The sequence below is a fragment of the Trachypithecus francoisi genome, unplaced genomic scaffold (genome assembly GCF_009764315.1).
Source record: "Trachypithecus francoisi isolate TF-2019V2 unplaced genomic scaffold, Tfra_2.0 Lachesis_group10, whole genome shotgun sequence".
Classification (NCBI taxonomy): Eukaryota; Metazoa; Chordata; class Mammalia; order Primates; family Cercopithecidae; genus Trachypithecus; species Trachypithecus francoisi.
The window spans coordinates 108,605,950-108,626,847 of NW_022681455.1; the positions used below are offsets into that span (position 1 = coordinate 108,605,950).

Genomic DNA, 20,898 nt, shown 5'->3' on the forward strand with positions numbered 1-20,898 from the left:
CAAGGCCCAGGAGCCTGGTAGCATAGAAGCGTTCTGGGATACCTTGGGCCGGGTGAATAGAAAAGTTGCATGACATGTCTGGGCAACATAGTGGGACCTCATCTCTATTTTAAAAAATAAAAGAGGCCTGGCACAGTGGCTTATGGCTGTAATCCCAGCACTTTGGGAGGCCAAGGCAGGCAGATCACCTGAGGTTAGGAGTTTGAGACCAGTCTGGATAACATGGTGAAACCTTGTCTCTACTAAAAATACAAAAATTAGCCGGGTGTAGTGGTACATGCCTGTAGTCCCAGCTACTCGGGAGGGTGAGGCAGGAGAATTGCTTGAACCTGGGAAGTGGAGGTTGCAGTGAGCCAAGATCATGCCACTGAACTCCAGCCTGGGCAACAGAGCTAGACTCCATCTCAATAATAATAATAATAAAAATAAAAAATAAAAAGAGACTGGGCATGGTAGCTCATGCCATAATACTAGCACTTCGGGAGGCCAAGGCAGGGGGATCACTTGAACCTAGGAGTTTGAGACCAGCCTAGGCAATATAGTGAGACTCCATCTCCTTTTTTTTTTTTGAGACAGAGTCTCGCTCTGTCGCCCAGGCTGGAGTGCAATGGCCTGATCTCAGCTCAATGAAAACTCCGCCTCCCGGGTTCACGCCATTCTCCTGCCTCAGCCTCCCGAGTAGCTGGGACTACAGGCGCCCGCCACCTTGCCCGGCTAGTTTTTTGTATTTTTTAGTAGAGATGGGGTTTCACCGTGTTAGCCAGGATGGTCTCGATCTCCTGACCTCGTGATCTGCCCGTGTCGGCCTCCCAAAGTGCTGGGATTACAGGCTTGAGCCACCGCGCCCGGCCACTCCATCTCTTTTTAAAAAAGTTTTTATATATTAAAAAAAAAAAGCCTGGTTAATCCCAGCACTTTGGGAGGCTGAGGCAGGAGGATTACTTGAGTCCAGGAGTTTGAGACCAGTCTGGGCAACACAGTGAAACCCTGTCTCTACCAAAAAATAAAAAGATAAAAAAGGTACAAAAGAAAAAGAAAACCACTATGTAGAGAGAATGGAGGGCTTAAGAGGAGATTGGGGGAAAACATACTCTTACGTGCTGGGTATGTGTGTTGGCGCATAGGAATCAATGACAGAAGAGGTAAAAGAGTGAGAAAAATAGGCAAATTAAAAAGAGTATAGTGTCAGGGAAGGTAAAAGTCAGGTTTGTTAACCATGTCAAATAATGCAGAGAAATCCAGTTGCAAAAAGACCAAGCAGGTATTTGATTTGAAAATTAGGGCCGGGCGCGGTGGCTCAAGCCTGTAATCCCAGCACTTTGGGAGGCCGAGACGGGCGGATCACGAGGTCAGGAGATCGAGACCATCCTGGCTAACACGGTGAAACCCCGTCTCTACTAAAAAATACAAAAAAACTAGCCGGGCGAGGTGGCGGGCGCCTGTAGTCCCAGCTACTCCGGAGGCTGAGGCAGGAGAATAGCGTGAACCCAGGAGGCGGAGCTTGCAGTGAGCTGAGATCCGGCCACTGCACTCCAGCCTGGGCGACAGAGCAAGACTCCGTCTCAAAAAAAAAAAAAAAAAAAAAAAAAAAAAGAAAATTAGGCTCATGCCTACGGGAGGCTATGCAGGAGGATTGCTTGAGCCCAGGAGTTCAAAACTGGCCCTGGCAACATAGTGAGACCTTGTTTCTTGAAAAAAAAGCAAGGAAGGAAGGAAGGAGGGAGGGAGAGAAAAGAAAATTAGACCACTGGAGGACAGCTCTAGCACATAGACGTGAACGCTCATGGAGTTAATGGCTTGAGGAGTGAATAGCAGGTCAGGGAATAGAAGTAGGGCTGCTGACTACCCCTTCGGTTAAGGGAGGTACAGGCAGGTAGCTTGAGGTGGAGGAAGTGGGGTGAAGTGAGTTGTTTCTAGATGACTTGCATGTTTGTAGTATAAGAGGAAGGCGTTAGAAGGAAGCCTGAAGGTCAGAGCTTGGTGAGGACAGGAATTTTTTTTTTTTTTTAAGGCAGTATCTCACTCTGCCTTCCCAGGCTGGATTGCAGTGGCGCAGTCTTGGCTCACTGCAACCTCTGCTTCCCAGGTTCAAGCGATTCTCCTGTTTCAGCCTCCCGAGTAGCTGGGATCACAGGTGCCCGCCTTCACGCCCAGCTAATTTTTTTTTTTTTTTTTTTTTTTTTTGAGGCGGTGTCTCGCTCTGTCGCCCGGACTGGAGTGCAGTGGCCGGATCTCAGCTCACTGCAAGCTCCGCCTCCCGGGTTCACGCCATTCTCCTGCCTCAGCCTCCCGAGCAGCTGGGACTACAGGCGCCCGCCACCTCGCCCAGCTAGTTTTTTGTATTTTTAGTAGAGACGGGGTTTCACCGTGTTAGCCAGGATGGTCTACGATCTCCTGACCTCGTGATCCGCCCGTCTCGGCCTCCCAAAGTGCTGGGATTACAGGCTTGAGCCACCGCGCCCGGCCAGCCCAGCTAATTTTTGTGTTTTTGGTAGAGATGGGGTTTTGCCACGTTGGCCAGACTGGTCTTGAATCCCTGACCTCAGGTGAGCCACCTGCCTCGGCCTCCCAAAGTGCTGGGATTATAGCCGTGAGCTGCCGCACCCAGCCTTAGGGTTGTTTTCAAGCCCTTTGGAAGTTTAGGACCCACGATTTATGTGATTACTTCAGTATGTGACCCTCTTAATTGGGCAAGACTTGGTTTTCCTAGTAAATGTGCCCATTCCTTTCTTCCAGGGTCCTGCTCCTGTATGGAGCAGAGGAAATATGAATTAAAATGTGTTAGCATTGTTTGATGTGCTCTTCCCTGATAGAGTCAGTATAGGTTACGAATAAACAAAGGGGTCTCTACCTATTCAGAGACCTAAGCCTTCCACCCAGACCTGTCCCCCATGAGAGCAGACAGGCAGGCAGGTCAGCCTGGGTTGTGTAGGTGGCTGGGACTGGGCCCCAGGGCATGGCTGACTGTGGTGTCTGGTGCCCCCTGGTGGCTCCATGGTTGTTCTGCCGGTGAGCTTTGGAGTACCAGTTGCCTGGATGTTCTTACTGGAGCTGGAGAGTTCATGTGAGGTGGCCTATCTGTGGGATTAGATAACCAAATGACCCCACCCAGCTCACAGGACCTCGGGCATATCAGGCATGTAGGCACCTCCTGAAAAACCCCACAAAGTCACTGGGCACGGTGGCTCACACCTGTAATCCCAGCACTTTGGGAGGCCAAGACGGGTGGATCACCTGAGGTCAGGAGTTTGAGACGAGCCTGAACAACATAAATACCAAAAATTAGCTGGACATGATGGTGCACGCCTGTAGTCCCAGCTACTTGGGAGGCTGAGGCAGGAGAATCACTTGAACCTGGGAGGCGGAGGTTGCAGTGAGCTGAGATCGCGCCACTGCACTCCAGCCTGGGCGACAGAGGAAGACTCCCTCTCAAAACAAAACAAAACAAAACAAAACAAACAACCCACAAAGTCCTCAGCATCTGGAGGATGAGCCAATCTGTAAAAGTCAAGGGAGCAGTAGTCTTTCTGCATCAGGGTCTGCCAGGAATTTTTGAGGAGTGATGACAGTTTTTGGGAGGTGCTGCAGAGGCCACGTCCCTGTTTCTTTTTATAAGAATGGTGGGATTTAGTGTTCCAGTCTGTGAAGAGACACTGACCTGTTAGACTTAAACTTCTTAATAAGTAGGATCAAGGGAAAAGGCAGTGTTCTTTTTTTTTTTTTTTTGTTGAGACGGAGTCTCGCTCTGTCGCCCAGGCTGGAGTGCAGTGGCCGGATCTCAGCTCACTGCAAGCTCCGCCTCCCGGGTTTACGCCATTCTCCTGCCTCAGCCTCTTGAGTAGCTGGGACTACAGGCGCCCGCCACCTCGCCTGGCTAGTTTTTTTTTTGTATTTTTAGTAGAAACGGGGTTTCACCGTGTTAGCCAGGATGGTCTCGATCTCCTGACCTCGTGATCCGCCCGTCTCAGCCTCCCAAAGTGCTGGGATTACAGGCTTGAGCCACCGCGCCCGGCCAAGGCAGTGTTCTTAAGAGGCCGAGAGTCCCGCAGTCCAGAGGCCCACAAATGGTTGATTTAGGCCATGCACTGTAGGTCATGCCTGTAATCCCAGCATTTTGGGAGACCGATGCGGGCGGATCACCTGAGGTCAGGAGTTCAAGACTAGCCTGGCCAACATGGTGAAACCCTGTCTCTACTAAAAATACAAATTTAGCCGAGCATGACGATGCATGCCTGTAATCCCAGCTACTTGGGAGGTTAAGGCAGGAGAATCGCTTGAACCCGCGAGGCAGAGGTTGCAGTGTGCCCAGTGCACCATTGCACTCCAGCCTGGGCGACAAGAGCGAAACTCTGTGTCAAAAAAAAAAAAAGAGAAATGAGTGATTTTTTTTAAAAGTTTTTTTTTTTTCTTATTGTGACAAAAACATTTAAGATTTACTGTCTTAACCATTTGTAAGTGTACTGTTCAGTAGTGTTATGTATATTCACATTGTTGTGAAACAGATCTCCGGAACTTTTTCCTCTTGTGAAACAGAAACCCTGTACCCATCAAACAGCAATTCCCCCATTCTCCCTTTCCCAGCCACTGGTAACTGTCATTCTACTTTCTGTTTCTATGAATTTGATGTCTTTAGATACCTTATGTAAGTGGAATCATGTAGTATTTATTGTTTGTGACTGGCTTATTTCCCTTAGCATAATGTCGTCAAGGATGACCTATGTTATGTTATAGCATGTGACAAGATGATTTCCTTCCTTTTTTTTTTTTTGAGACGGAATCTTACATTGTTGCCCAGGCTGAAGTGCAGTGGCATGATCTCGGCTCACTGCAAGCTCCACCTCCCGGGTTCACACCATTCTCCTGCCTCAGCCTCCCACGTAGCTGGGACTACAGATGCCCGGCTAAGTTTTTTTTGTATTTTTAGTAGAGACGGGGTTTCACCGTGTTAGCCAGGATGGTCTCATCTCCTGACCTCATGATCCGCCCGTCTCGGCCTCCCAAAGTGTTGGGATTACAGGTGTGAGTCACTGGCCAGGCTGATTTCCTTCCTTTTTAAGGCTGAATAGAACTCTATTGTATGTATATATCACATGTGGTCTATCCATTCATCCACTAATGGCCATTAGGTTGCTTCTATCTCTTGTGATTGTGAATAATGCTGCTGTGAACATGGGTGTACAAATAATCCCTTTGAGACCCTGCTTTTAATTCTTTTGATTAGATATCTGTAATTGGGATTGTTAGATCATATGGTAGTTCTATTTTTAATTTTTTGAGGACCCTCCATACTGTTTTTTATAACCACAATGGCTGCATCATTTTACAGTCCCACTAACAACACACAAAGCTTCTGGTTTCTCTACATCCTCAGAAATGCTTGTTTGTTTGTTGTTTTTGAGATAGTCTTATCCTGTCGCCCAGGCTGGAGTGCAGTGACGTGATCATAGTTCATTCCAGCCTGGAGCTCCTGGGCTCAAGGGATCCTCCTGCTTCAGCCTCCTGAGTAGCTGGGACTACAGGCTTTTGCCACCACACCTGGCTAATTTTATTTATTTATTTATTTATTATTTATTTATTTATTTATTTATTTATTTATTTAATACAGAGTCTTGCCTTATCGCCCAGACTGGAGTGCCATGGCGTGATCTCAGCTCATTGCAACCTCTGCTTCCTCGGTTCAAGCAATTCTTGTGCCTCAGCCTCCTGAGTAGCTGGGATTACAGGCGTGTACCACCCCATCTGGCTAATTTTTGTATTTTTGGTAGAGATGGTGTTTTGCCATGTTGAGCCACCATGCCCAACCACATCTGGCTAATTTTAAAATCTTTTGTAGAGATAGGATTTTGCTGTGTTGCCCAGGCTGGTCTCAAACAGGTGGCCTCAAGTGATCCTCTCGCCTGGGCCTCTCAAAGTGCTGGGATTGGCTGGGCGCAGTGGCTAACGCCTGTAATCCCAGAACTTTGGGAGGCCGAGGTGGGTGGATCCCAAGGTCAGGAGTTTGAGACCAGCCTGGGCAACATGGTGAAACCCCATCTCTACAAAAATACAAAAATTAGCCGGGCGTGGTGGTGCGCGTCTGTAATCCCAGCTACTCGGGAGGCTGAGACAGGAGAGTTGCTTGAACCCATGAGGCACAGGTTTCAATGCAGTGAGCCGAGATCACACCATTGCACTCCAGCTCTGGGTGTCAGAGCAAGACTGTGTCTCAGGAAAAAAAAAAAAAAGGTGCTGGAATTACAGGTGTGAGCCACCGTGCCTGGCCCACTTACTGTTTTTCCGATGGTGGCCATCCTAGTGGGTGTGAGGTGGTACTTCATTGTGGTTTATTTCTCTGATTAGTGATGCTTAGTGATGGTGAATATCTTTTTATACGGTTTTTTGGCCATTTGTATGTCATATTCACCCAGAATAGGTAATTTTTAAAAAACAAAAAGTTAAAAATTATTTATTTACAAAGAAATAATTTCTTTCCTTTTTTTTTTTGAAACGGAGTCTTTCTCTATTGCCTGGGCAGGAGTGCAGTGGCATCATCTCAGCTCACTGCAACCTCCACCTCCCGGGTTCAAGCAATTCTCCTGCCTTGGCCTCCCAAGGAGCTGGGACCACACGCCTGCTTAATTTAGGTATTTTTGGTAGAGACAGGGTTTTGGCATGTTGGCCGGACTTGTATTGCACTCCTGGCCTCAAGTGATCCTCCTGCCTTGGCCTCCCAAAGTGCTGGGATTACAGGCTTGAGCCATTGCACCGGGTCTGTGGTCTTGTAAAAAATCAATTAATCATAGATGTTTTGATTTATATCTGGACTCTCATTTCTGTTATGCTGGTCTGTATGTCTACCTGTATGCCAGTACCACAGCCTTTTTTTTTCTTTCTTCTTCCTGGTGAATTGAGGACACAACACAGTCTTGATTATTGTAGCTTGGTAGATTTTAAGATTGGTAAGTATACATTCTCCAACTTTGTTCTTCTCTTTCAAGATTGTTTTGTCTAATCTGGGTTTTTTGCGTTGCTATATGAATTTTAGGATCAGCTGGTCAATTTCTGCCAGAAAGGCAGCTGGGATTTTGATAGAGTTTGCATTGAGTCTGTAGATTAGTTTAGGGATTATTGCTGTCATAACAATGTTTAATATTCCAATCCATGAACATGAGATGTCTTTATTTAGGTATTATTTAATTAATTAATTTTTTTTTTTTGAGATGAAGTCTCACTCTGTTACCCAGACTGAAGTACAGTGGCATGATCTCAGCTCACTGCAACCTCTGCCTCCTGGGCTCAAGCCATCCTCCTGCCTCAGCCTCCTGAGTAGATGGGACTACAGCCATGCACCACCCCACATGGCTAATTTTTGTATTTTTTTGTAGAACTGGGGTTTCACCATGTTGCCCATGCTGGTCTCGAACTCCTGATCTCAAAGTGATCTGCCTGCCTAGGCCTCCCAAAGTGCTGGGATTAAAAGCATGAGCCATTGGGCTGGGTCAGATCTTCTTCAATTTCTTTCAGCAGTGTTTCATAGTTTTCAGTATGTGAGTCTTATACTTCTTTTTTTGAATTATTTCTTATGTGTTTTATTTTTATTTATTTTTTATTTTTTGAGACAGAGTCCCACTCAGTTGCTCAGGTTGGAGTGCAGTGGCGCAATCTTGGCTCACCGCAAACTCTGCCTCCCAGGCTCAGGCCATTCTCCTGCCTCAGCCTCCCAAGTAGCTGGGATTACAGATGCCCGCCACCATGCCCGGGTAATATTTATATTTTTAATAGAAACAGGGCTTCACCATGTTGGCCAGGCTGGTCTTAAACTCCTGACCTCAGGCAGTCTGCCCACCTTGGCCTCCCAAAGTGCTGGGAATACAGGTGTGAGCCACTGTGCCCGGCCGTTGTATTCTTTTAGCTGTTATTACAAATGGAATTTCTTAATTTCAGTTTTGGATTGGTCATTATATAAAATATAATTGATTTTTGTGTATTGATCTTGTGTCCTTGACCTTGCTGAACTTGTTTATTAGCATGTATGTTCTCTTTCTATCTCTGTGTGTCTCTAGTGTGTGTATGGGTGGGGGAAACTTCCATAGGCTTTCTATATACAAGATCACATCGGCCCGGCGTGGTGGCTCACATCTGTAATCCCAGCACTTTGGGAAGCTGAGGCGGGTGGATCACCTGTGGTTGGGAGTTTGAGACCAGCTTGGCCAACATGATGAAACCCCGTCTCTACTAAAAAAAAATACAAAAAATTAGCCAGGCATGGTGGTGGACGCCTGTAATCCCAGCTACTAGGGAGGCTGAGGCAGGAGAATCACTTGAACCCAGGAGGCAGAGGTTGCAGTGAGCCGAGATCGTGCCACTGCACTCCAGCCTAGGCAACAAGAGTGAAACTCTGTCTTAAAAAAAAAAAAAAAAAGCAAGAAAAAGATCACATCATCTGCAAATATAGTTTTACTTTTTCCTTTCTAATATGGATGCCTTTTATTTTATTTTATTTTTCTGCTTAATTGTCCTGGCTGGAACTTTCTTTTCTTTTTTTTTTTGAGACGGAGGTTTTGCTCTTGTTGCCCAGGCCGTGGAGTGGAGTGCAATGGCATGATCTCGGCTCACTGCAACCTCCGCCTCCTGGGTTTAAGTGATTCTCCTGCCTCAGATTCCCGAGTAGCTGGGATTACAGGCATGCACCACCATGCTCGGCTAATTTTTGTATTTTCAGTAGATACGGGGTTTCACCATGTTAGTCAGGCTGGTCTTAAACTCCCAAGCTCAGGTGATCCACTGCCTTGGCCTCTCAAAGTGCTGGGATTACAGGCGTGAACCACTGTGCCCGGCCTGGAACTTTCAATATAATGTAGATTATAAGTGACAAGAGTAGAATATACTTGTCTAGTTCCTGTTCGTAGGGGGAAAGCTTTGTTTTTCATCATTTAATATGTTGTTAGCTGTGAGTTTTTCATAGATGCCTTTAGCAAGTAAAGAAAGTTTTTTTCAAAAAAAAAAAAAAAAGAAAGTTTTTTTCTATTCCTAGTTTGTTGAGTGTTTTTATCATGAAAGGGTGTTGGATTTTGTCAGAAAATTTTTGTGTTTATTGAGAAGATCATGTGGTTTTTGCTTTTTGTTCCATTGACATGGTGCATTGTATCAGTTGATTTTTGGGTTTTACACCAACCAGGGATAAATCCTACTTGGTCATGGTATAGAATCTTTTTATGTGTTGCTGGACTTGGCTTGCTAGTATTTTGTTATGGATTTTTTGTTTTTGGTCTTTATGAGAAATATTGATTATTATCTTTCTTTTCTTGTGATGCCTTTGGTTTTGGTACCAGGGAAATGTTGGCCTCAATTAATGAATTTGAAAGTGTCAGCTGGGTGCAGTGGCTCACGCCCGTAATCCCAGCACTTTGGGAGGCCGAGGTGGGTGGATCACGAGGTCAGGAATTTGAGAACAGCCTGGCCAACATGGTGAAACCCTGACTGTACTAAAAATACAAGAAAAGATTAGCTGGGCATGGTAGTGTACACCTGTAATCCCAGATACTTCGGAGGCTGCGGCAGGATAATTTTTTTGATTCTGGGAGGCAGAGACTGCAGTGAGCTGAGATTGAGTCACTGCACCCCAGCCTGGGTGACAGAGTGAGACTCTGTCTCAAAAAAAAAGAAAGTGTTACCTCTTTTTATGTTATTTGGAAGAGTTTGTGAAGGATTGGTCCTTTAAACATTTGGTAGAATTTACCAGTAAGGCATTTGGTCCTGAGTTTTTCTTTGTGGGAAACTTTATTTTTTTAATTTTTTTTGAGATGGAGTCTCGCTTTGTTGCCCAGCAGGCTGGAGTTCAGTGGTGTGATCTCGTCTTACTGCAACATCCGCCTCCCAAGTTCATGCGATTTTCCTGCCTCAGCCTCCTGAGTAGCTGGGATTACAGGTGCCCATCACCACACCTGGCTGATTTTTGTATTTTTAGTAGAGACGGGGTGTCATCATGTGGGCCAGGCTCTTCTTGAACTCCTGACCTCAGGTGATCCGCCCTCCTTGGCCTCCCGAAGTGCTAGGATTACAGTTGTGAGCCACGGTCCCTGGCCTGGGAAACTTTTTAATTTTAAAATTTACTCTTATTTTCAAAATTTTAGATTCAGGAGTGTATATGAGGATTTGTTACAAAGGCACCATGTGTGATGCTGAAGCTTTGCGCTTCTATTGATCCTGTCACCCAGATAGTGAACATGATACCCAATAGGATGTTTTTCATCGCTTGCCCCCTCTCTGCTTCCTGCCTTCCGAAGTCTCCAGTATCTGTTGTTCCCGTCTTTATGTTCGTGTGTACTCAATGCTTAGCTCCCGCTTATAAGTGAGAACATATGTTATTTGGGTTTGTTTCTGTATTAATTTGCTTAGGATAATGGTCGCCAGCTGCATCTATATTGCTGTAAAGTACATGATTTCATTCATTTTTTTTGAAACAGAGTCTCCCTCTGTTGCCCAGGCTGGAGTGCGGTGGCATGATTTCAGCTCACTGTAGCCTCCGCCTCCCAGGTTCAAGCAATTCTGCTGTCTCAGCCTCCCCAGTAGCTGGGATTACAGGCCCGTGCCACCACGCTAGGCTAATTTTTGTTGGCATAAGCCAACTGTGCCCAGCCTTAATTTCTTGCTTTAGGTCTGTTCCCATTTTTTATTTCTTGAGTCAGATTCAGTAGTGTGTGTCCATTTCATGTAGGTTATCTGATTTTTTGGCATACAATGTTTTATATTATTTCCTTATAATCCTTTTTTTTTTTTTTAAGGTCAGAAGTAATGTTTTCTCCCTCATTCTGATTTTATTTATTTATTTTTTTGAGACGGGGTCTTGCTCTGTTGCCAGGCTGGAGTGCAGTGGTGCCATCTCGGCTCACTATAACCTCCGCCTCCTGGGTTCAAGCGATTCTCCTGCCTCAGCCTCCCAAGTAGCTGGGATTACAGGCACATGCCACCACACCCAGCTAATTTTTGTATTTTTAGTAGAGATGGGGTTTCACCATGTTGGCCGGGCTGGCCTTGAACTCCTGACCTCATGATCCGCCCACCTCAGCCTCCCAAAGTGATGGGATTACAGGCATGAGCCACCACGCCTGGCCTCTCTCATTCTGATTTTAATAATTTGAGTCCTCTCTCTTTTTTTCCACTGGTAGTCTAGCTAAGAGTTTGTCAGTTTTGTAGATATTCTCAAATAACAAAGTATTTTTGTTGTTGTTGTTGTTGTTGTCGTTTTTTCGCGAGATGGAGTCTCGCTCTGTCTCCCAGGCTGGAGCGCAGTGGCGTGATCTCAGCTCACTGCAACCTCCGCCTCCCAGGTTCAAGCAATTCTCCTGCTTAAGCCTCCTGAGTAGCTGGGATTACAGGCGTGTACCACCATGGCCAGCTAATTTTTTTTTTTTTTTTGAGACGGAGTCTGGCTCTGTCGCCCAGGCTGGAGTGCAGTGGCCGGATCTCAGCTCACTGCAAGCTCCCCCTCCCGGGTTCACGCCATTCTCCTGCCTCAGCCTCCCAAGTAGCTGGGACTACAGGCGCCTGCCATCACGCCCAGCTGATTTTTTGTATTTTTAGTAGAGACGGGGTTTCACCATGTTGGCCAGGATGGTCTCCATCTCCTGACCTCGTGATCCGCCCGCCTCGGCCTCCCCAAGTGCTGGGATTACAGGCATGAGCCACTGCGCCCGGCCTAAGCCACCGCGCCTGGCCTCTAATTTTTATATTTTAGTAGAGACGGGGTTTCACCATGTTGGCCAGGATGGTCTCCATCTCCTGACCTCGTGATCCGCCCGCCTCGGCCTCCCCAAGTGCTGGGATTACAGGCATGAGCCACTGCGCCCGGCCTGAGCCACCGCGCCTGGCCTCTAATTTTTATATTTTAGTAGAGATGGGGTTTCACCATGTTGGCCAGGATGGTCTTGAACTCCTGACCTCAAGTGAGCTGCCTGCCTCAGCCTCCCAGAGTGCTGGGATTAGACATGAGCCACTGTGCCCAGTGTTTTTTTTTTTTTAAGACAGGTGTCGGCCGGGCGCAGTGTCTCAAGCCTGTAATCCCAGCACTTTGGGAGGCCGAGACGGGCGGATCACGAGGTCAGGAGATTGAGACCATCCTGGCTAATACGGTGAAACCCCGTCTCTACTAAAAAATACAAAAAAAACTAGCCGGGCGAGGTGGCAGGCGCCTGTAGTCCCAGCTACTCGGGAGGCTGAGGCAGGAGAATGGCGTAAACCCGGGAGGCAGAGCTTGCAGTGAGCTGAGATCCGGCCACTGCACTCCAGCCCGGGCGACAGAGCGAGACTCCGTCTCAAAAAAAAAAAAAAAAAAAAAAAAAGACAGGTGTCACTCTGTTGGCCAGGGTGGTATGTAGTGGCACAATGACAGCTCACCGCAACCTTGACCATCTGGGCTTAAGCGATTCTCCTGCCTCAGCATCCCATGTAGCTGGGACCACAGGCACATGCCACCATGCCCAGCTAAGTTTTAAAAATTTTTAGTAGAGACAAAGTCTCACTTTGTTGCCCAGGCTGGTCTTGAACTCCTGAGCGCAAGCGATTCTCCCTCTTCAGTTTTCTAAAGTGTAGGGATTACAGACGTGAGCCATCATATCTGGCCAGAGTTTGTTGTTGTTTGTTTGCTTAGTGACTATTCTGAACTAATTTTGTAAGGCCTGTGTTCTTTGCCATGTGTGGCCTATAAAGTTCTCCTGGGTTAGCTTAATTGTTAGCTAATGTTTGGACAGAGATTTCTGTAAATACTTGGAACCAATAAACTTCCCAATCTTTGATGTGATACATGTCTTACTTTTTCCTGTTCCATTCCCTACCAAAGCTCAGTTTGGCTACTGAATTTCTTTTTATAAGCACAGGCCATTCAGTCCTTCCTACTTGTCCACTTGCCTTGTTGCCTGTCCCTGCAACTAGGATCACTGGCTACCGGGGCTGTGAGTTGGGCTCTGCCCATCCCTTGGGATGCCACACTGATTCTTGGGGATTGGATGTCAACCATGTCCGAACTGCTTGGTTGTGGTGATTTGTTTGTTCAGGCCTAGTGGGCATCAGATATTTGATGACCTGAATACTGCATGGAGAGAATGGCCACAGAAACACCTAGAGCATTTCTTAACCTGATGGTGGGTATGCTGGGGTAGGTCCCATGGGTACTGTGGGGATTCTTTCGCCGTTGTCCCTAGGTACTCCCATGAGTGAGTAGGAGGTCATTGTGCCCACCTGGCTGGGGTTATGACTTGCTGGGGCTCACAGGGAGTCAGTGTGGGGGTTAGTACCAGGAGTGAGTGCCTCTTCTTTTCTTTTCTGGACCCCCAGAATCCATGAGCATGAACTTCTGGACAGTGTGACAGGTGTCTGCTGAGATTATGATGGAGCAAAGCAGAACAGTCTTGTCTCCAACTAAGAATTAGAGAATCTCAGTCCTCCGGCAGATAGGAGATTTTCCTCCATTTTTGTGATGTGATTTTGAAGAAACCCCCCTTTTTCTTTCTTTCCTGAGTCTGTTTGAGTATCTCCAGAGTTGGGCACCTCACCCTTTTCATTTCCACATAGTGTGACCCATGTTGGATAGAGGTTTTAGACTTTTCTTTCCTGTGTTCATCTCAGATCTTCCTCCCTTTGCTTCTATTCACTGGTTCCGGTTTTGTTCTTGGATGTTTCTTAGGAGCCCTTCATTGCCTGCCCTTTGCTTAGGGATAGGTGGGATATTCTTTGATGGGGTGAACTTCTGCTGAGACCAGTAGGTGAGAAAAATTTCCAGGTGACCACATCCTGGATGATTATTGTCTTTCTGGCTAAGTGGTTCATTCATTCTAGGCCCCAAACATCTCCAAGTTTCCTGGGAAGAGCAGCTAATTTAGGGTAGCTCACTCTGGCTCCTGCTTGCCATACTTGGGTGGGGAGGATAGCACTACATGTCCCAAAAGCTGTGGTTTATTGTTGGTAGTAGGGCGACTGGCCAAGCGATCCTCATTGGGTGTGTGATGAAAATCCTTCATGCCCAGAGCCTATATGTTCAGGACTGACAAGCGTCCTCTGATTCCTCTGCAGGAGCTGATTGACCTCAAGATGATTCAGTGCAAGAGAGTTGTCAATGGTGAGTACAGATCTGGCTTCAGACTTATGCATGTGCCCTGCTGGGCTCAAGCAGCACTACCACTGCCCTTGCCTGGGGTGAAAGTGTCTTGCCTGGCTTCATCGAGTAATTTTGTAGACCAGATGCTCCCTTGAGAGCAGTCACTGATCTCCAGAGGCCATGACATGACAAAAAGCCTGATGTGAAACGGGCTAAGAGTGCCTTTCACTCACGGGCTTGCTGGCATAGAAATCACCATGTATCATAGCATAGGAGGAACTCTAGGAGCTTTGGAGTCAGGATGGTTTTAGCATTGGCCCTGGCTTGGCCACTTGCTAGGTGTGTGACCTTGGGCAGACCATATGACCTCTATCTGCCTCAGTTACTTTATCTGTAAAATGAAATCATAATCTTTGCTTTACTGAAATCATAGGGTTGGAGTGAGGACCAAATAAGATAAGGTACATGTAAGTGCTGTGGACACCCTGTGCTCTGTGCAAATGTGATTGTGATGAATTGTAGTTTTGCTGATACTTTATTGATGAGGCTGATTCTGCTTTGATTCGAGTTGTGGTATATTCCTTGAGGTTTTTGATACATATGTATATGCTTGTGAAATCCTTTTTTTTTTTTTTTGAGATGGGATCTCCCTCTATTGCCTAGGCTGGAGTGCAATGGCACAGTCTTGGTTCACTGCAACCTCTGCCTCCCAGGTTCAAGCAATTCTCCTGCCTCAGCCTCCCAAGTTGCTGGGATTACAGGTGCATGCCATCACACTCAGCTAATTTTTGTATTTTTAGTAGAGAAGGGGTTTCACCATGGTGGCCAGGCTGATCTTGAACTCCTGACCTCATGATCCGCCTGCCTTGGCCTCCCAAAATGCTGGGATTACAGGTGTGAGCTGCCACACCTGGCTGAATTGTTTTAAATGTATATATTTTTTTCTGTGTGATAAAAAATTCAATATTATAGATCTATATAACCTAGAAAATGAAAATCCTCCATAATCCTTTACCTAAAGAGGTAATCAGAAAGAGGAATAATGTATGTTTTTCTATACATATAGTAAATAATGTGTGTGTACAAAATATGACATGTTTATCCCTCTTCTAGGTCGAAGATAAGGAGAAAAAAATGTATCTGTATCTATATCTATATCATCTATTTCTCCACCCCATGAGATCATATAACACATGTTGTTTTGCCATTTACTTATCTACTAGGTCATTTGCCCATGTTAGTACCTAGGGGCAACTATGTCAGAATTGATTTTATCAGAGCCTTAACAGGGGTTCCCAGTGTTTTGCTGTTATAAACAGAGTTGCATTGTAAACACACAAAGATTTTGTGGTTCTTCTCTCATACATCTTACTGCCAGTCATGAGCTGTCTCTGTCAGTGATCACTTTGATTACCTCTGAGACATGTTGAGAACATGTCATCACCTTTACCCCACTTTAAAAACCTTCTCATCTGTTTAGTGCTGGGATGATAATAACCGTCCATATATGGAAATGCTTTAAGTGTGTCAAAGATCTCATTTATTTCTAAAGACAGCCTTTGAGGTAGGCATATTCTCCCATCTGCCATGTTCAGTCTTTTTCATGTATAGTGATCTTTGAAAAGTAATAGTGGTCACAACTATTTGTGGAGCTTCTTTAGGAAGCTGACAGATAAAATACAGTTGCTTCTCATTGTGCACAGTTGTTGTTTCTGTAAAGTTGCTTTAAACATCAGATGAACAGATACTGAACCATTGACCCTGGGGAAAAAAAGGTTTAGGTTTTTTGTGCAAACCTCTGGTCGGCCGGGTGCGGTGGCTCAAGCCTGTAATCCCAGCACTTTGGGAGGCCGAGACGGGTGGATCACGAGGTCAGGAGATCGAGACCATCCTGGCTAACACCGTGAAACCCCGTCTCTACTAAAAAATACAAAAAACTAGCCGGGCGAGGTGGCGGGCGCCTGTAGTCCCAGCTACTCGGGAGGCTGAGGCAGGAGAATGGCGTAAACCCGGGAGGCGGAGCTTGCAGTGAGCTGAGATCCGGCCACTGCACTCCAGCCTGGGCGATAGAGCGAGACTCCGTCTCAAAAAAAAAAAAAAAAAAAACCTCTGGTCATACTTTCATCAACTCGTCAGTCCATAACTTTTATATGTGTTTCTTTGTTTTTGTTTGGTTTCTTTTTTGTGACCAGGTCTCACTCTATTGCCCTGGCTGGAGTGTAGTGGTGTGAGCATAGATCACTGCAGCCTCAAACTCCTGGGCTCAAATGATCATCCTGCCTCAGCCTTCCAAGTAGCTAGGACTTCAGGTGCACACCTTTATGCCCAGCCAATTTTTAAATTTTTTGTAGAGATGGAGGTCTTGCTATGTTCCCCAGCTGGTCTCAAACTCCTGGCCTCAAGTGATCCCCCTGCCTCAGCCTCCCAAAATACTGGGATTACAGGACTGAGCCATCACACTAGCCATGTGTTTCTGTTTAAAGGCATATTATTTAATACATACCATTGATTCACTAACATTGAACCCCCTAACACGGGTAATTGTGCTATAATTTCAGGCCTAAACAAAGCTTATTCAAGATGTATATTTTCTCCGTAAGGCCCATGACAGTCTTCTTTGCTTAGGAACATTAAAAGACAGCATTTCAGCAGTATGGTTGGGACCATTTTATTTTATTTTTTTTGAGATGCAGTCTCACTCTGTAGTCCAAACTAGAGTGTAGTGGCACGATCTTGGCTCCCTGCAACCTCCGCCTTCCCAGCTCAAGAGATGCTTGTGCCTCAGCCTTCCAAGTAATTGGGACCACAGGTATGCACCACCACACCCAGTTAATTTTTTTTGTGTGTGTTTCAGTAGAGACTGAGTTTCACCATGTTGCCCAGGGTGGTTTCGAACTCCCTGACCTCAGGTAACCCACCTGCCTTGGCCTCCCAAAGTGCTGGGATTACAGATGTGAGCCACTGCACCTGGCCACTTGGGACCATTTTAAACAGTGAGATCACCAACAAAAAGCATAAACATGCAGAAATGTGGCATGAAATATACCACAAAAGGGACACTTGTTGACAGTATGAGAGCTGAAGGGAGAAGACAGAGCATCACCTTGTTTGACCTCAGCTGGGAACATGCACAACGGGCAACTCAAAACTTTCACCACTCTGTTCCTGTCCTTGGATGACCATGAAAACATCACAAGTATTGATTTTGGGATCACAAATAAATGTTAGCAAATAGGCACATTTGCAAATATGCAACTATGAATAGTATAGGAGACTGATTGTTATATAGTAACCTTCCACTCACAGCACCTGTCTCACTGTAGGTAAATAGTAAATTTGCTGAACTTCAGAATGACGTTTTCTTTTTTTTTTTTTTTTTTTTTTGAGATGGAGTCTTGCTCTGTCGCCCAGGCTGGAGTGCAGTGGCCGGATCTCAGCTCACTGCAAGCTCCGCCTCCCGGGTTTACGCCATTCTCCTGCCTCAGCCTCCCGAGTAGCTGGGACTACAGGCGCCCGCCACCTCGCCGGCTAGTTTTTTGTATTTTAGTAGAGACGGGGTTTCACCGTGTTCGCCAGGATGGTCTCGATCTCCTGACCTCGTAATCCGCCCGTCTCGGCCTCCCAAAGTGCTGGGATTACAGGCTTGAGCCACCGCGCCCGGCCCAGAATGACGTTTTCTGGGAAGATTTGGGCCAAATCTGAAACAGACAAACTTCTTCTTCTTTTTTTTTTTTTTTTGAGACAGAGCCTCCCTCTGTTGCTCAGGCTGGAGTGCAGTGGCACAATCTCAGCTCAACCTCTGCCTCCCAGGTTCAAGCGATTCTCCTGCCTCAGCCTCTTGAGTAGCTGGTATTACAGGCACCCTCCACCATGCCCAGCAATTTTTTGTATTTTTAGTAGAGATAGGGTTTTGCCATGTTGGCTAGGCTGGTCTCGAACTCCTAACCTCATGTGATCCACCTGCCTTGGCCTCCCAAAGTGCTGGGATTACAGGCGTGAGCTACTGCTACATATGTACATTTTGTTTCAACTTTCTTTTCCCCCCAAGATAGAGTCTTGCTCTGTCACCCAGGCTGGAGTGCAATGGCGCAATCTTGGCTCACTGCAGCCTCTGCCTCCCGGGTTCAAGCGATTCTCCTGCCTCAGCCTTCTGAGTAGCTGGGATTACAGGCATGCCCTACCACGTCCGGCTTATTTTTGTATTCTTAGTAGAGATGGGGTTTCACCATGTTGGCCAGGCTGGTCTCGAACTCTTGACCTCATGATCCGCCCTCCCAAAGTGCTGGGATTACAAGTGTGAGCCACCATACCCGGCCCTGTTTTAACATTTTAAACAGAGCAAAATGTTAACCACTATTCAGAAAAAATACATTAAACACAAACATGCAGTTGAACAAGTAATTGCAAAACAACCATCACCCAGGTCAGGAAATAGACCATTCTCATCATCACAGAAGCCTCCCATGTGCATAGTTATTTTTGGTAAGAATGGTATACATTTAGGATTTCTTTCCCCTCCAAGCTTATACTCTGGCCGTGTTTTCTTCCAGGACTTAGGCTAGGGTTGAATTTGCATCTTCATTGAGTGACGCTATGTGTTTGTGTTTTCTTGCAGAGGTGCTCAGCACAGTGGACTTTGTCGCCCCTGATGATCGAGTTGTCTTCCGCACCTGTGAAAGAGAGCACAACAGGGTGGTCTTCCAGATGGTGAGAGACGCCATTGCTGCGTACCCTCCTGAGGCTCACCATCCCCTGGAATTTCCCAACTCATGCCCTGTGCCAGGCCAGTGTTGAATACCTGGGGTACATTGCACAACGATGGCTTCCTGAAGAGCCGCTTTAATGTTTTCCAAAGAGCCAGTCATGAGTAATTACATTATTGGAGACGGTTTATGGAAATCAAACTATCACAGTCTTGTATGCCTCTAGTCTCAAATTTAATTTACTTACTTGTAGGAATTGTCTGTTTGGCATGATTTCTCTATTGTTTTAATCCCTAGCATTGATTACTCAGATCGTAGTCTTTGTTTTTATGTAGTGTATATATATTTCTCATAGAAAGAAATTAGGATTTTTCAAGAGTAGGATTTTTTAAGATTTGTATTTGAGTTGTGATGACTCTATGGTGCTCTTCTGTCACTTTGGGAATTTCTTGGTGCTTTTTCTTTTTTTTTTTTTTTTGAGACGGAATCTTGCTCTGTCACCCAGGCTGGAGTGCAGTGGCCGGATCTCAGCTCACTGCAAGCTCCGCCTCCCGGGTTTACGCCATTCTCCTGCCTCAGCCTCCCGAGTAGCTGGGACTACAGGCGCCCGCCACCTCGCCCGGCTAGTTTTTTGTATTTTTTAGTAGAGACGGGGTTTCACGGTGTTAGCCAGGATGGTCTCGATCTCCTGACCTCGTGATCCGCCCGTCTCGGCCTCCCAAAGTGCTGGGATTACAGGCTTGAGCCACCGCGCCCGGCCGGTGCTTTTTCAATAACATCCTGAATGATGTTTAGGTTTCTAAACAATTGATAACAATGGGTAACCATGTGATAAAGCAAATCTAGCAAAATGTTAATTGTAGAATCTAAATGGTGAGTGTTTGAATGGTCACTATAAAATGTTTTCAAGTTTTTTATATGTTTGGGTGTAATCATAGTATTGATAACATTTTCTAGACCTTCCAAGTCCACCTTTTTCTGCTGGCAGCAAGCTAGTCTAGTGGGCTGGCTGTTTAAGAGAAAGCCAGCCTGACTCTGTTGTTGGTGTGTGGGGTGTGTGTGTGTATGTGTGTGCTGCATGGGCGTGTTTGTCAGTGCATGTGTATCTGTATCAGGGCAGTGGTTGATGCAGCCTCTTGTGTTCCCAGGGGACTTCAACGCAGAGCGAGCCCTTGCTGTGGCCAGGCTTGTGTAAGTTCTTCCTCCGTCTTTAGCACTGCCTTTGCCTCTCCTTTGAGCTGTGAGGGTTTAATGTCCTGGTGACTTTGGAGTTGACCCACCCTTCTGCCTCCTAGCCCATTACCTTCTGTTTCCAGGTTAATAGTGTCTGGTTTCCGGCCAGGCGCGGTGACTCATGCCTGTAATCCCAGCACTTTGGTAGGCCGAGGCAGGTGGATCATAAGGTCAAGAGATCGAGACCATCATGGGCAACATGGTGAAACCCTGTCTCTACTAAAATTACAAAAATTAGCCGGGTGTGGTGGTACGCACCTGTAGTCCCAGCTACTCAGGAGGCTGAGGCAGGAGAACTACTTGAACCCGGGAGGCAGAGGTTGCGGTGAGCTGAGATTGTACCACTGCACTCCAGCCTGGTGACAGAGTGAGACTCTGTCTTAAAAAAAAAAAAAAAAAAAAAAAAAGAGTGTCTGATTTCCTTCTGTTTGTGGCATCCAAGGGCTGGCCTGGGACTCGTGTACCCTCAGTGCCTAGATCTCAGAGACCCTCTATGCGTATTGTGGGGAGCTGTTTTTTTGTAGTTATTCATGAAACTCCCTTTCCAGGGACTCCAATGACTATGAGTCCTAAAGCTTTAAGTATCAAAGTATAAGTAAGACATATTGCTTCCTGAATTAACAAAGACAGGAAGTCTGGGGAACATAGGCAGACCTTATCTCTACAGAAAAGGTGGTGCATGCCAGTGGTCCCAGCTACTTGGAAGGCTGACGTGGAAGGATCACTTGGGCCCAGGCTGCAGTGAGCCTCCATTGCGCCACTGGACTCCAGCCTGGGGAACAGAGTGAGACCCTGTCTCAGAAACAAAAACAAAGGCAGGAGAGTGCGCTATAGTTAATGTGATAGGTTTTGAAGTTAAGACAGATCTGGTTTGGAATTCTGATTTTGCTA

The 20,898-nt window shown here is 46.3% G+C and overlaps 1 protein-coding gene across 1 annotated transcript in view; it reads left to right on the plus strand.

Moving 5' to 3' along the window:
* Window positions 1-20,898, plus strand: part of DUS2 (dihydrouridine synthase 2) — a 46,884-nt gene that overhangs the window by 318 nt on the left and 25,668 nt on the right. Inside the window, exons 2-4 of the mRNA XM_033219763.1 lie at window positions 14,047-14,092; window positions 18,687-18,778; window positions 19,907-19,965. Of these exons, the coding sequence (XP_033075654.1) occupies window positions 14,047-14,092; window positions 18,687-18,778; window positions 19,907-19,965 (197 nt within the window). The remainder of the gene's footprint in view (window positions 1-14,046; window positions 14,093-18,686; window positions 18,779-19,906; window positions 19,966-20,898) is intronic.